This window comes from Sus scrofa, chromosome X (genome assembly GCF_000003025.6).
Source record: "Sus scrofa isolate TJ Tabasco breed Duroc chromosome X, Sscrofa11.1, whole genome shotgun sequence".
Lineage (NCBI taxonomy): Eukaryota > Metazoa > Chordata > Mammalia > Artiodactyla > Suidae > Sus > Sus scrofa.
Window position 1 is genome coordinate 106,120,069 of NC_010461.5, and position 16,581 is coordinate 106,136,649.

General features: G+C 45.2%; 1 protein-coding gene across 3 annotated transcripts in view; it reads left to right on the forward strand.

The window, feature by feature from the left end:
* OCRL (OCRL, inositol polyphosphate-5-phosphatase) overlaps positions 4,923-16,581 on the forward strand; it is a 63,076-nt gene continuing 51,417 nt past the window's right edge. Inside the window, exons 1-2 of one of the 3 annotated variants that reach the window (XM_021079694.1) lie at positions 15,461-15,627; positions 15,908-15,987. In XM_021079694.1, the coding sequence (XP_020935353.1) occupies positions 15,589-15,627; positions 15,908-15,987 (119 nt within the window). In that variant the 5' untranslated portion in view covers positions 15,461-15,588. Of the gene's footprint in view, positions 4,942-15,460; positions 15,628-15,907; positions 15,988-16,581 lie in introns of those variants that run through there. The other 2 variants (XM_021079696.1, XM_021079695.1) reach the window with 2 other exon arrangements.

Here is a 16,581-nt window from a genome sequence, read left to right on the forward strand (position 1 = left end):
AGGTTCAATCCCTGACCTTGCTCAGTGGGCTAAGGATCCGGGGTTGCTGTGACCTGTGGTGTAGGTTGCAGACACGGCTGGGATCCTGCGTTGCTGTGGCTGTGGTGTAGGCCAGCAGGTACAGCTCCGATTAGACCCCTTGCCTGGGAATCTCCATATGCCGAGGGTGTGCCCCCCCCCAAAAAAGCAAAATTATTGTGCTGTTTACAGTAATGTTACCTGGTTAAGGAACTGTTTTCTTTCTCTTATTTTTTTGACGTCGTCGTCGTTTTAAGTTGCATATAAAAGGATTTTTTTACTTTTAAAAGTTACCACACAAATCCCAGCTCAGGAAAAAGATATAGCCAGATTTTTTAAATACTTCCACCTTGAAATGCTCCACACCCATGCGTGCCCTAAAACAAACACATGCGAAATAATCTGAAATGGGTTTGCTAAAGGCAAATGACAAATATCGTTAGAGGCAGAATAGCACAATTTTTACCAGCTTGGGCTCTAGAGTCAGAAAGACTTGGAGTTTGAATTCTATCAAATTATTTAACCTCTCTAAGCCTCAAATTTGCAGCTGTAAAATGGACATAAGGATACCGAATGCAAAGTGGCTTTCTGAGGACTTAATGTACGAGTATACATGAAATCTTTAGCATGATCTTGGCATGTAATATGCACTCAAGGGATGGTAGTTAACAAAAAGAAAAAAAGAGCTTCAGATTGAGCCAAGGGAAAAAACAGGATATGAGAAAGTTAGTCCAGAAGTCAGCCCTATACTAAAGAGGGGTGAGGCAGAACAGCTGTTTGCAAAGTGATTTTCCCCGTTCTCTGTTACTATTTATTAGGGAGGGCGATTTGGGGCAATGACACTTCTTCGAGGGTAAGTTATAAAAAAGGCGGTAAATGAGGGAGAAGAGGATCAGGCCACTTTCCTACTTAGAATGTGACCTCCTTGAGGAAAGGGACCATATCCCTTTCATCCTTGCTTAAAGGATCTATGAAATGAGGTGGAGGGAAGGGGTCCAGGGGTTGGCTCCCTGGTGACATCGTGTCCTCCACCCTCCACAATACTCTTCAGGTATTACACTGCCTTCTGTGGTTTCCCCAACTTTTCCTCTCTTAATTTTGCTCTAGGTGTCCATTTGGGACATATTTTACTTTTTGTTGTTGTTGTTGTTGTTGTTATTATTTATTTATTTATTTATTTTGTCCTTTCTAGGGCTGCACCCACGGCATCTGAAGGTTCCCAGACCAGAGGTCGAATCGGAGCTGTAGCTGCGGGCCTACACCAGAGCCACAGCAACTCGGGATCCAAGCCGCGTCTGCAACCTCCACCACAGCTCACAGCAACACTGGATCCTTAACCCACTGAGCGAGGCCAGGGATTGAACACACAACCTCATGGTTCCTCATCGGCTTCGTTAACCACTGCGCCATGACGGGAACTCCCCATTTTGGACAGATTTTATGTGCATAATAATATATTTATGGAGCACTTTTCAAGGCTCATTTACAGCTTGCCCATTATGTGTAGAACAATATATCAAGTTCTATGGTGACCAGCAGAGAAAATGGATTAGCGCCTTGGTCTCAGCCTAGTCCGGGGTTCTCAAACTTTAACACACCAGCATCACCTGGAGGGCTTGTCAAAACACAGAGGGCCGGACCCACTCCCAGAGTTTCAGAACGGATAGGTTGGGGGTGTGGCCAGGAATCTGCCTTTCTAACAAGTTCCCAGGTGATGCTGATGCTGCTGGTACAGGGACCACACTTTAGAACCAGCAACCTCGAGCAGAGCTCAGCAAACTTTTCCTGTAAAGGGCCAGATAGTAAATATTTCAGGCTTTGTGGGCTGAAAGGTCTTTTTGTAATCACAAAACTCTGCTGCTGTAGCATGAAAGCAGCCCTACACAATAGGTAAACCAGGAGCATGGCCAGGTTCCAATAAAACTCTATTTATGGACACTGAAATTTGAATTTGACATAATGATATTTCATGTAATGATATATATATATATTTTTTTAACTTGTCCAATAGTTAAGAAATATAAAAACTGGGATCTCCCACCATAGTTCAGTGGGTTAAGAATCCGACTGCAGCAGCTGGCGTTTCTGCAGAGGCTCAGGTTGGATCCCCAGCCCAGTGCTGTTGGTTAAGGATCCCTGGTTGCCAAAACTGGGACTCAGATTCAATCCCTGACCCAGGAACTTCCATATGCTGGGGATACGGCCATAAAATTTTTTTTAAAAAATCAGAAATTCCCTGGGTTACGGATCAATGAATTAAGGATCCAGTGTTGCAGTGAGCTGCAGTATAGGGTGCAGACACTGCTTGGATCTGGCATTGCTGTGGCTGTGGCGTAGGCCGGCAGCCTCAGCTCCAATTTGACCCCTAGCCTGGGAACATCTGTATGTGCGGCCCTAAAAAAAAAAAAAATCATTATGAAAAACATATATATGGGGAGTTCCCATTGTGGCGCAGCAGAAATGAATCTGACTAGTATCCATAAGGATGTGTGTTCAATCCCTGGCCTCGCTCAGTGGGTTGGGGATCTGCCATTGCTGTGAGCTGTGGTGTAGGTAGAAGACACAGCTCAGATCTGGTGTTGCTGTGGCTGTGGCCTAGGCCGGCAGCTGTAGCTCCTATTCGACCCCTAGCCTGGGAACCTCTGTATGGAGGTAGGCCACAAGTGTGGCCCTAAAAAGCAAAAAAATTAAAATTAAAAATTAAAAAATAAATACATTAATTAAAACACACACACACACATATAAGCCATTCTTTGGTTGAGGGTCATACAAAAATGCGCATCAAGCTGTGTGTGCTGACCCCTACCTTAAAGAGACTCATTATCTAAGATGAAATAAATACAAGTGGCAAAAAGAGACATAACAGGGCAGTAAACAGGGGAGTAGGTGTTTTACCTCAATAGTAATCAGGGAAATGCAAATTAAAACCACGATGAGATACTGCAACACATCCACCAGAATGACTAAAATTTTGTAAAGATTAACAATGCCAAGAGTTTGTGAAGATGAGAAGCAATGGGAACTTTCATGCCATGCAGGTAAGGGTGTCAACTGTACAACCATTGTGGAAACCAGTTTGGCTTTTTTTTTTTTTTTTTTTTTTTAGGCCTGCCCTTTCGGTATATGGAGGTTCCCAGGCTAGGGGTCGAATCGGAGCTGTAACCACCAGCCTACACCAGAGCCACAGCAACGTGAGCTCTGAGCCACGTCTGCAATCTGCAACGTCTGCAACCTACACCACAGCTCAGGGCAACGTTGGATCCTTAACCCACTGAGCAAGGCCAAGGATCAAACCTGCAACCTCATGGTTCCTAGTTGGATTCGTTAACCACTGAGCCACAATGGGAACTCCCAGTTTGGCATTATTTACCCGATCTGAACATATCTGTACACTAGCGGGGTAGAGAAACAGAAATGTGCCACTCAGATTCTCCTTCACGGAAGGACATTCTGCACAGGTATGGGAATGCCATCAACAGATAGCCTCCAGCTGCCACCTCCTTCAGATCTGCCTTAGCTGCAGAGCGTTGCTTTGCCTGAGGTCATGCTCTTCCTAAGGTGAATGAGCAAAGCAGGAGTGTCAGTGAGCAAGGCCTGACGCAGAACACACTGATGGGCACTCCTTGTTCCCAAGCTCCACGCCGAGTTGACTCAAGATGTGTCACACTTGTGTCACAGTTCATCTTCTCCCTCAGCCCAGTCCTACTTCCTCTGCCTTTCTCTCATGGGCCTGGGTCCTAATAAACATCTTGCTTTCAACACCCCATCTCGGCCTTGGCTTCTGGAGAGCCCCCAGCCTGTGACACCTTTGACCCAGGAATTCCACTAGAATAATACACCTTAGAGAAAATTATTCTTATGTACACCAAAATCTAGGTACAAGGATCTTCACAGCAGCATTTGTCCATAATCGCCAAATACTGGAGTTCCCTGGTGGCCTAGTGGTTAAGGACTTGGCATTAACACTGCTGTGGCGTGGGTTACTGCTGTGGCTCTGGTTTGATCCCTAGCCTGGAAACTTCTGCATACTGCAGGCATGCAGAAAATAATAATAATAATAATATAATAGCCAAATACTGGAAACCACCCAAATAGTCATTAGGAGGAGAATGAATGTGATGTATTCATATGATAGAATATTATACATCAATGAAAATGATAGCTATATACATCTACATGCATGACCATAGTGAATGAAATTAGCAAGATATAAAAGGGCGCATACTGCATGATGCCATCCATACTAAGTTCAAAACTAAGCGGAAGTATTTATGGCTGCATTCATAATTGACAAAACTATAAGGAAAAGCAAATAAATGATTACCACAAAAGTCAAGATAGTAGTTAGGTCCAGGACGATCTTCAAAAAATTTAACGACCAGTGTGACTCATCATAGAGAAGCTTTTATACCTCGTGAGACTATGCTGGCGCAGTAGCAACCCTGGTTTAATTCTGGGTGTAGGAAGAAGGGGTGATCAGAGAGAGAAGCACCTGGTATGGGGGGCGTCTTCCAAAATGCTAACAATGTTTGGTTTATTGACCTGGATAGAGGTCACAGGAGCATTCACTTTGTAGTAAATTGTTAAGCTGTATGTATACATTTTATGCACATTAAAAGAAGAAACTAGATGTACTATAGGAAGATATAACTGCTTTATAAACATTTACTTTAAAACGAATAACTGAGAAGCACTGAGGAGATAGTGGGGGAGTGAAGATAAGAAACATCAGAGCTCATGCTGTGCTAGCTCATCCTGTGCTTATTTGTTCTGTAACAATATGATGCAAAACAGACCTTGAGAAATTCCAAGAAGTTCCATAAGAGGTACATGAAGAAAAACACAGTTGTTCAGAAGAAGGAGCATTCTTTTCCAGCTGAGAGGTAGCAGGAGGAAAGCTTCACAGAGGAAGGACTACTTGAGGTGAGCATTGAAGAACAGTGAGGATTCCAGCAGGTACACCTGCAGAGGAGGCTGGGGGGAGAGACAGCGTTAATGAGACGCAAAGAAGTATGAATTGCATGTGATCAAGAAATTAGTCAAATTGATCAGAGCAGCATTTCCCAACTTCTTTCGATGCTTAACATCCTTGGGAAAATTCTAAATCACCCATTATTTTCTGCAAGGGAAATCTTTATGTGACACAGCCACCTTATGGAATAACTGCTGTGCAAGTTGCTAGGTATACAGCCTTAGCAAGACAGACGAGGTTGTAGAGTTTACCCTGCCTATGTTGGGACGTAATTTCTTTCTACAGGCACCATTCTTCCTGAGATCAGAGAATGATCTAGAATTATCCATGTCAACTCAGTCAGTTCATTGTGTGTGTGTGTGTGTGTGTGTGTGTGTATGTGTGTGATTTCATGTTTAAACTCAGTCCTCTTTAGGAGTCCCCCGCCTTCCCTCCTTCAGGCCCCTCACCTTGATTTTGAACTCCAGAGATTACGGAAGATGAAAATAGCAATGGAGGGGAGGGCGTGTCTACTTCTTAGGGTCCTGAAATATTCTGTCCCGGTCTTCTCTGAGGTGTACAGTCACCCTGTCGTTCATTCCTGCTGCCATCTGTTAAGGTGGCCACCTCCAAATCAGGCCTTTAATGGCCCCGGTCCCCCACTTCCTCTTGTCATAGTCACAAGACTCCAGCTTCTAAGTTTTCTTTTCCTATTCATCTCCTTCTTAGTTCTGAGGCTCTTTTTGTTTGGTTGGTTGGTTGGTTTTGGTTTTTTTGCTTTTTAGGGACACTCCTGCGGCATATGGAGGCTCCCAGGCTAGGGGGTCTAATCGGAGCTAGAGCTGCCAGCCTACACCACAGCCACAGCAACATAGGATCCGAGCCACGTCTGCGACCTACCCCACAGCTCACGGCAACGCCAGATCCTTAACCCACTGGGCGAGGCCAGGGATTGAACCCACAACCTACCTCATGGATCCTAGTCGGATTCTTTTCCACTGCACCACGATGGGAATTCCTGGTTCTGAGGCTCTTATCTTAGGGAGGAGGGATGGGAGTAAGTAACATAACACATCTTTCCCAGGAAGTATTCTTCCCAGATCTTTCTGGACTAAGACATAAAACAATAGCCTAGAAACCAAGAATATGTTCTGCACTGAAATTGAGACCAGCCTCGTGTGTCATGTCCTGCCTCAAAAGGTCACAGGGTTGAAGTTCCCGTCATGGCGCAGCGGTTAACAAATCCAAATAGGAACCATGAGGTTGCGGGTTCAGTCCCTGCCCTTGCTCAGTGGGTTAAGGATCCGGCGTTGCCGTGAGCTGTGGTGTAGGTTGCAGACACGGCTCGGATCCCGCGTTGCTGTGGCTCTGGCGTAGGCTGGTGGCTACAGCTCCAGTTAGACCCCTAGCCTGGGAGCCTCCATATGCCGTGGGAGCGGCCCAAAGAAAATAGCAAAAAGACAAAAAAAAAAAAAAAAAAGTCACAGGGTTGAAGTTAGAAGAGAGCTTGGGTGATCTTTATAAATCATCCCATTGCATCCATCACAGGGTAGACTAAATGCCCCAAATAGACAAAAACTGCTTTTAAGACCTGATTGGAATTCTTGAATTTTGCACTTTAAAAAAATACCAGCTTGTTTATTATGTTAATAATTTTTGTGTTTAGCCTCTAAATGATGACATTCGAGGATGGTTTTACTTGGTAGATGTGGATAAGTTTTACTCCAGATAAATGAAAAACTGAGATGAAGTCAGGCTTAACTCTGTATTCTTTTTTAGGGTTTTCAAATTATTATAGACATCTTTATGTGCTTTGTAAGAATTTTGATCAGATAAATGCAGCTTATGGGTCCGATAAGTATCCTCTTGAGAATTTGTAGAATTTTAATCATTTTTACGATCTGCATTTCAACATCAGCATCCCTTTGATTCCTTGTGGATATATTTTAAACAGCTTATGACCAGTAAAAAATAATTTAACGCTCTGTAAGGGTCAAGACCAGGATGGCAAGTTAGAAGTATTCGACCAGATGAGCAAAGGGAGCACCTGAGTCATGAGCACACCTGTCTGCTCGCCACCAACCACTGCGCTTGTTCAATTCCTAAGAGAAATACGGAGTAGAACATAAGGTTTGTTAAGAGTCGACTTGGTAGGTAACTCTGGAAAGATTGGTTCAGGACAGAATCCTTTTTAATAATTTTTAGATTTCTGAGGGAGGAGTTCCCTGGTAGTGAAGCAGGTTAAGGATCCAGCATTGTCACTACTGTGGCTCAGGTCGCTGCTCTGCCATGGGTTCAATCCCTGGTCTGGAACTTCTGCATGCCAGGAGACTGGCCAAAAAATAATAATAATAAAATAAATTTCTGAGGGAAAGTAAGCTTGGCCGATACCAGACCTGGCTATGGGATTTGTAAAGCAGAAAGGAGATCCTGGCCAAGCAGAATGAAATAGGGGAGGAGGGCGAAGGGAATTAAGAAACTAGCCAGGGAGCTCCTGTCGTGGCACAGTGGTTAACGAATCTGACTAGGAACCATGAGGTTGTGGGTTCGATCCCTGGCCTTGCTCAGTGCGTTAATGATCCCACGTTGCTGTGAGCTGTGGTGTAGGTTGCAGATGCGGCTCAGATCTGGCATTGCTGTGCCTCTGGCATAGGCCGGCAGCTGTAGCTCCGATTAGACCCCTAGCCTGGGGACCTCCATATGCCTCGAGAGCAGCCCAAGAAATGGCAAAAAGACAAAAAAAAAAAAAGAAAAGAAAAGAAGCTAGCTAAGGCAGGAATACAGTAGCAAAGGGAAGGTGAGATGTTGAGAGGAGGAGGGTTGGGGCGTCAAGTGCCAAAGGAGAAGGTTATTACCGAAGGAGACTAGCTCCTCCGCCTGCCTGCTGTGCCTGACCTTTCGAATAAGTCTTTCTCACTCCTAATTCTATAAGGAATGAACAGTATAAATGAAAATATATAAATCAAAATGAGCTCTTCGTTACGCCGCTCTGCATGGAAAGCAATATCTGTGTTGGATTTGTGTGTGTGAAAAGCGAGGCTTTTCAACTAGTGGTGATTTAAAAATCAATGAATCATTTATGCCTCTGCTTGGCCTGCCTTCCAGCCCCTGGCTGCTGACTCACCTACGCGAAATCTTCCACCCCAGCCTCATCTATGTCAGGCACGCAGGCCTGTTTTTGCCTTTACAGGCCCTACCTATGCTCTCTTACTGGTGAAGGCTTCGGCCAGCATCATATTAAGTATATCAAAATGCATCCCCATCCTGCATTAAAAATTTATATTTTTGCTATAAATTTTTGAAAGGGCTTTTGTAATTTTGTTCTTAAAATTATTTGTCAGTGCATAGCGAATTTAATTTATAATGGCTGTGATTTCTCCATAATTATTATGCATACTTGGAAATTCTTGGGAAATGACAGATCCAACCTAAAAAAATTTTTTAAAGACAATGGATTTTTTAAAAATAAATCTAAAATTTAGCAATTAATGAACTTGATAGACTGTTATATTTTGTAGCCATTTAATTAAATTATTATTTTTGGAGTTCCCATCATGGCTCAGTGGAAACAAATCCGACGAGGAACCATGAGGTTACAGGTTTGATCCTTGGCTTCGCTCAGTGAGTTAAGGATCCGGCGTTGCTGTGAGCTGTGGTGTAGGTCTCAGATGCAGCTCGTATCTGGCATTGTTGTGGCCGTGGCATAGGTCAGCAACTGTAGCTCTGATTAGACCCCTAGCCTGGGAACCTCTGTGGGTGCGGCCCTAAAAATAAAAAAATATATATATATATTATTTTCACATTTTTCATTTTCTTCTAGTATTTTACAGTCTGTTTTCAGGATTTCGCTTTTTTATTTTGTCTCTAAAATGCCCTTAGGTCCTAAGGATTTAGTTATAGTAGCTTAATGGATGAAAGGCAGGCACCGGGGGGGGGGGGGGGGGTTCCTGTCGTGGCTCAGCAGTAACGAATCCGACTAGTATCCATAAGGCTAGCATCCCTGGCCCTGCTCAGTGGGTTAAGGATCCGGCATTGCCGTGAGCTGCGGTGTGGGTCACAGATGCGCCTCGGATCTGGCGTTGCTGTGGCTGTGGTGTAGGATGGCAGCTATAGCTCTGATTCAACCCCTAGTCTGGGAACCTCTATATGTCACAGGTGTAGCCTTGAAAAAAAAAAAAGAGGCAGGCACCAGACACCCATTTACTCGTGTATGTGTGCGTGTGCGTGTGCGTGTGCGTGCGTGTGTGTGTGTGTGTGTGTGTGTGTGTGTGTGTGTGTGTGTTGGGGGGTGGTTGTGGTGATAGTGATGAGACTAGTGCTTTCTTGAAGGTACGGTTTCATTTATTAGAATTTTGTTCAATGACCATTTAACTCTGCATTGGATATCTCTTGTATGTAAATACAAGTATAAGGCATGAGACCTCTGTTCAGTTAGGCAAAATACCATCTGGTGATGATAGGTGAGAATGAGCAAAGCTATATATTAAGGAATTTACTATTGAATTGATAAAACTTGAGTTATTGGCTATCAGAGATGAAGAAGAAGAAGGGTTCACAAATCAACCTGAAGTTTCAAACTTGGTGACTTGTTAAATCGTAGTAGCATTAACAACCATAGGTAAGTCAGAAGGCAGTTGTGGGTAAAACAGTAATTTTAGCCAACTTACAAAAATTGCTTAACACATGCAGAAGTCCGTAGGTAAGCATCATCCCTCAAGTGATCCTAAAAAAAATGAGGTACTTGCTGCAGGATCAGGCTTAGGGAAATGATGAAATTAGTCAGGCTTGCCTTGATTCCCCTCTGCTGGCCCTAGGCTGAGTGGATACGTTTCTTTACACAGCTTGGACTCCAGGGTCAGCTATTTGGTTACATCCTAAACCACTTCAGACTCCCTCACCCATGACCTTCCGTTCTGCCTGCTGTACCAATTCTTGAGCCGAACGCACCTTCTCGGGATATTTTCCCTACTCCTGCTTTCCATCTGCCAAGCCTTACCAGAGAAAGTTGCAGACCCATGCTGGTTTGAACCACTGCGGAAATCTACACTACCTGCCTCCAATTGGGCTCTCTCTGTTGCTCTGAAACCTTTATTGACTTTTCTGGATTTGCTCTCACTCTCCATCAGTACCTGTCCCTTCCTCTGCCTTGTTCAAGTTCCCAAACCCTCTACTTTCAACTTCAGTTTCATCAGAAATTTCATCAGATTAAATGTGATCATTCAGGTAGAGCAGTTACCATAGCACCTGATTCTAAATAAAACACTTGATGTTATTTATGACTGTTAATAGTGAATGGACAGTATAATGTATTCGATTAAAAGCTCGGGCTTGGAGTTTTTGTTGTGGCTTAGTGGGTTAAGGATGGGATGTTGTTTCTGTGAGGATGTGGGTTGGATCCCTGGCCTCGATCAGTGGGTTAAGGATCTGGTGTTGTGTTGCCATGGCTGTGGTGGTAGGCCTCAGTTGCAGCTCTGATTGGACCCCTAGCCAGGGAACTTCCATGTGCTACAGGTGTGGCCATAAAAAGGAAAAAATAAAAAAAAATTAAAAAATTAATAGGCAAGTTGCTAAACCTCTCTGAGTCTCAGTTTTCTCCTCTTTAAAATGGAAACAAGGAGTTCCCTGGTGGCTCACAAGGTTAAAGATCAGATATTGTCACTGCTATGGCTTAGATCACTGCTGTGGCTCAGGTTTGATCCATGGCCCAGGAACTTCTGCATGCCATGGGTTTGGCCAAAAAATATAAAGAAAATAAATAAAATGGAAACAGTAATAGTACTGCTTTACAGGGATTTAGTGGGCATTAGGTGACAGTACATATGCGAAGCCATGCGAAGAGCGTCTGTCACATGAGTTCAGTATTAACCACCAAGATAATTATTGTAATCACTATCAAAACATCCACTTACTACTTTTTTTTTCCAAGAAAATCGTCATCGGGAGTTTCAGCTGTGGCACAGCAGGTTAAGGATCTGGTGTTGTCTCTGAGGCAGCTCGGGTCACTGCTGAGGCACAAGTTCGATCTCCATCCTGGCACAGTGGGTTAAGGATCTGGTACTGCCAAAGCCGTGGTGTACATCACAGCTGTGGCTCAGATTTGATCCCTGAATAGGGAACTTTCATATGCAGCAGGTGTGGCCAAAAAAAGAGAGAGAGGAGTTCCTGTCCTGGCTCAGTGGTTAGCGAATCCGACTAGCATCCATGAGGACTCAGGTTCAATCCCTGACCTCGCTCAATGGGGTGGGGATCCGGCATTGCCGTGAGCTGTGGTGTAGGTCTTAGATGTGGCTCAGATTCCCGCGTTGCTGTGGCTATGGTGTAGGCCGGGGGCTGTAGCTCCAATTGGACCCCTAGCCTGGGAACCTCCATATGCCTCGGGTGCAGCCCTAAAAGACAAAAAGACAAAAAAAAAAAAAGAGAGAGAGAGAGAGAAAATTATCATCTCCCTTGTGAGAGACCACATTTTTTAGTGTCCTCACCTCAATATAGTTCCATTTTTTCACAACCTCTTATTTTTTAAAAAATTATTTCTCTCTCTCTCTCTCTCTCTCTTTCTTTTTTTTTGGCTGCCCCATGGTACATGGAGTTCCCAGACTAGGGATCAGATCTGAGCTGCAGCTGCAGCAACACCAGATCCTTAACCCATGGAGCTGGGCTGGGGATTGAACCTGTGTCCTGGCCCTGTAGAGACAGTGCCAATCCTGTTGCTCCACAGCAGGAACATCTAAAATTTTTTAAATAGTTTTTAAAAAATTTTATTGGGGTGTAGTTGACCTACAATGCTGTATTACCACCCGGTGCTATCAAATCCGGTCAGATCAACTTGGAGATTTTAAAGACGTAAATATTACAGAGACAGCTGCTATTCCCTATATGGCCCTTCCCAGTCTCAGTTCTCTCAATCCTCTTGAACTTGGTGATGATCATGCCCTTTCATGTCTTATGTATTATTACCATGTCTCTGTAGCTGTAAGCAACAGATATTTTCAGACCTTATATAAATGGAATACTCTGCAACTTTTGTAATTTTCTCTTTATGCTCAACATATTTTTGAAATTTAACTGTTACGCATGTAGCTTGAGTTATGCATTTTAATTTCAAAACAGTATTCAACATCATGAATACCGTGATTTATTTATTCATTCACCTACTGCTCGACATTTAATTTGCTTTCATTTTTTTTTTTTTTTTTTGTCTTTTTGGCATTTCTTGGGCCGCTCCCGCGGCATATGGAGGTTCCCAGGCTAGGGGTCGAATAGGAGCTGGAGCCACCAGCCTATGCCAGAGCCACAGCAACGCAGGATCTGAGCCGCATCTGCAACCTACACCACAGCTCACGGCAACACCGGATCGTTAACCCACTGAGCAAGGGGCAGGGACCGAACCCACAACCTCATGGTTCCTAGTCGGATTCGTTAACCACTGCGCCACGACGGGAACTCCGTGCTTTCATTTTTTTTTTTGAGATGATCAATCGTGCTGCAATGAGCATTCTTTTACATGTCTCCATGTGCACAAAGGTTAGAATTTTGCCCAGGTCTACAGCTAGAAATGGAATTTCGGGGTTGAAGGTTATTACCTATGCAACTTTACTATATGATGTCAAATTGCTCTTCACAGCGGATTTACCAACATATACTCCTTGTAGCAGTGATCATCAGAGTTCTATCTGTTCTACAGTCTCAACACTTGGTGTTGTCTGAATTTTTATGTTTTGTCAAACCAATGTTTGTGTAATAGTATCTCATGCTTTGAATTTTCTATTTCCCTGAATAGTAATGAGGTGAAGCATCTTTTCATGTCTTTATGGGCCATTTGGGTTTCCTTGACTCTGAATTGCTCATTCATATATTTTGGGAGCCCCTTGGTGGCCTAGCAGTTAAAGATTCAGCATTGTCACCGCTGTGGCTCAGGTTCAATCCTTGGCCTGGAAACTTCAACATGCCACGGGTGTGGCAAAAAAGAACCCCCCGCCCCAAAACCAAATAAACTCATATTTAGTCAGTTTTTCTACTAGGTGTATTTTTTCTCACTGATTTGTAGAGGTCCCTATATATTCTGGACACCAATTCATTCATTCCTTTAATCAGTATTTTTCTAACATCTGCTTTCTTCACGGAATGGCTCTAGGCACTGGGAATGCAGGAATGAACCAAACAGACAAAAAGCCCTGCCCTCATGGAACTTACATTCTAGTGGGGGAAGGTAAACAATAAACAAAATTTCTAAGTAAAATAGATAGAATAATGGGTAGTGATAAATCCTCTGGAGAAAAATTAACAGGGAAGAGGGATAGGGAGCATGCATGTATGGGAGTGGGAAAGGAGATTATTGAGCTGCAATTTTAAGTAAACTTGTCTAGCAAGACCTCACTGAGAAAGTGACATTTGAGCAAAGACCTGAAGGGCATGAGAGTGCAGGCAGAGTGAACTGCAAGTGTAAAGGCCCTGAGGCAAGAATGTCCTAGAAATAGCAAGGAGCTGTGGGATTAAGCAGAGTGAGTTGAAGAGAGTGGTAGGAGAGGAAGTCAGAGAGGTGATGACAGCTAGAAGTGTAGAACCTTTTAGAGTATCCCTTGTCGGTTATATGCATTGAAAATATCTTCTTCCCAATCTGTGATTTGTCTTTTAACTTGTTTATGTTGTTTTAAAGTACATACTTTTTTTTTTTTTTTTTTTTTTTTTTTTTTTTTTTTGCTTTTTAGGACCACACCCGTGGCATATGGAAGGTTCCAGGCGAGGGGTTGAATAGGAGCTGTAGTTGCCAGCATATGCCACAGCCACAGCAATGAGGGATCCAAGCCGAGTCTGTGACCTACGCCACAGTTCACAGCAATGCTGGATCCTTAACCCACTGAGCAAGGCCAGGGATCGAACCAGCATCTTCATGGATCCTAGTTGGGTTCATTAACCGCTGAGCCACGAAGGGAACTCCCTAAAATACATACATTTTGAAATTTAAGGTATTTAAATGTGTCAATCAGTTCCCTTATTGTTTGTGCTTTTTAGTGTCTTAAGTAATCATTCTCATTCCCTATTCCAAGGTCAGAATGATATTCTGTTTTCACCTACAGGTTGTAAAGATTTGCTTTTCACATTTAGATCTTAAATGCACCTGGAATTGATTTTTTTTCTCTATGGTGTGAGACAGGGGTCTAATTTTATACTTTCCTATATGGATTATCAATAGTTCCAGCACCGTTTAGTGGATAATCCATTCCCCCCAACGTACTGATTTGAAATGTCAAATATGCTGCATATCAGCCTTCCATATGTGCGTGTAACTGTCTTGGGGCTCTGTATTTGGTTCCATTGGTTTGTCTACCTCCATTCTATACTGTCTTAATTACCGTAGGTTTAAAATCATTCTTTTTTTTTTTTTTTTAAGGGCTGCACCTGCAGCATATGAAGTTCCCAGGCTAGAAGTCAAATTGGAGCTGCAGCAGCAGGCTTATACCACAGCCACAGCAATGTCAGATCCAAGCCACGTCTGCAGCCCACAATGCAGCTTACGGGCAAAGCCAGATGCTTAGTGGGGCCAGGGATGGAACCCATGTCCTAGTGGATACTAGTTGGGTTCGGTATCACTAAGACACAGGGAGAACTCCAAAATCAGTCTCGATATATAGTTCATTGCAGATTTGAGCAAATGAATAACACAGTGGAAACATTATTCTGGGAAGAACATTCTTATGACTGTCGACACAGTAAAATGGTCAAAGGAGATATCACAAGGGCTTACACTTAAGCAATGGCAGTGCAAATGGCAAGAAAACACGGAATCTAAAAGTAATTCCAAAGAACATATTAACAAGGTTTTGGGCTGACAGGATACAGAGAAATTAGGAGAAAGGAGGAAAACACATGGCTTTGAAATTTCCAAGCCTGGGTCGCTGTGTGAAATAACCATGGGTTAGGTTTGTCATCCAATGCTTGCTATATTAGGCAAGGGATCTGGGCCAGGGATAATATATTTGGTCTTTGCCTGCTTCGAGGTGACCTAGAGGGGGCCAAAAAAAGCAGAGGTCTGATTTGGGAGGTGGAAAGAAGAAGGGTGGGTGGGGGAGCGGGGGCATCTAAGAGGTAAGCTAAACAGCACAGTGCATTCTATTAACCATAACAAGGATGTTTTGAATGGATGACATGGGTCCTAGTGGCCCGAATGCCAACGAGTTCCCCCATAGATGTGACTGTGCTTTGTTTCTATGGCCGTCTTCAGAGTCCCCACAATAAGTCTGGTGTCACAGGCAGCACTGAAAACCTATCCCTTGCTGGACGTGGTGGAGACGCCCCCAGTCCGTCGGGTCTTCCCCTGCAGTTCCGCAGGTTGGCCGCAGGGGGCGGAATCTGCGGCGGCCTGGAAAACTGGCGGGGGCGGGAGGCGCCGCTCTCTCTCGGGTCAGGCTCCCGGCTCTCGGCTCCCGGTTCCCGGCTCTCGGCTCTCGGCTCCCGGCTCCCGGTTCCCGGCTCCCGGCTCCCGGCCCCCAGCCCCCGGCTCCCGGCCTGGAGCCGTTTCTCTAAGGACGCGCAGCCGAGGCGAGGGGGTGTGAGGACGCGGGAGGCCGTGTCGTCGGATCCGCCCGCAGTCCGCAGCCCCGCCGAGCCTGGAAGCCGCCGGGATGGAGCCGCCGCTCCCGGTTGGAGCCCAGCCCCTCGCCGTATCCGCCTGAGAGAAGGGGGAGGGGAGGCCGCGCCGGGCGGGGGCGGGGGTCCGCGGGACTGCGGATCGCCGCCCAGAGGCGGCTGGGGGGCGGTCAGGCCCCGAGGCCGAGCCGAACGGGGGAGGGGGACCGGCGCGGGAGGCGCTGCCTCGGACAGCGGGGAGGGAGGGAGGGAAGGAGGGGGGTGGGCAGAGGGGCGGGAGCCTGCCTCCACCCCGCACCGCGCGTCCCCTCCCGGGCGGCGCTTCTAGAGGAGACCCTTAACTAGCGCCCGCATACTCTCGAGGGTATGGAGATGAAGGGTCCTCTCCGGGAGCCCTGCGCCCTGACCCTAGTCCAGAGGAACGGGCAGTATGAGTAAGTAACCACCTGATACCCACAGAGGAGGGGAGCCTGCCATTACCTCCCAACCCCAAACCGCGACAAGCCACCCACCGTTCTCCCACTGAGGCCCGCAGGCAACAGGTTTGGGCCCAGGTGTGAAGTGCCAGTGCTCTAACCACCGGGCTTTGTCCCCCACTTCCAAGGCTGTAGATGGATTACTCCTGGCCGTGCGGCTCCGTGGAAGGACTCAATGGGCGGAGAAGCAGGAAGCCTGGGTTCTTAGTTCCTGCCCATGCAACTGACATGGGTTGTGTAATCCTGGGCTAGTCAATAAAGTTTTCTGGCCCCTAGAGTCCTCGTTAGTTTAATAGAAGCATTAACTGCCTTACTATGGCCTTTGGAGTTTTAACTGGGAGAATAATAAATGCAAAAGTGCTTTACAAAAAGTAAAAGTGCTGTAGAAACGCCTCATTGTTAACCTTACAGAAGTGCTTTTTCTTAACCTCATTCAACTGGTTCCTCCAGTCTCCCTGCCCCCTTATTCCATTTGCTTGAAGGCGTATTCATTAATTCAGTAATGGTTTTGTGTAGGCCAGTAACTGCCTCACTTATTGACGTGACTGTTAG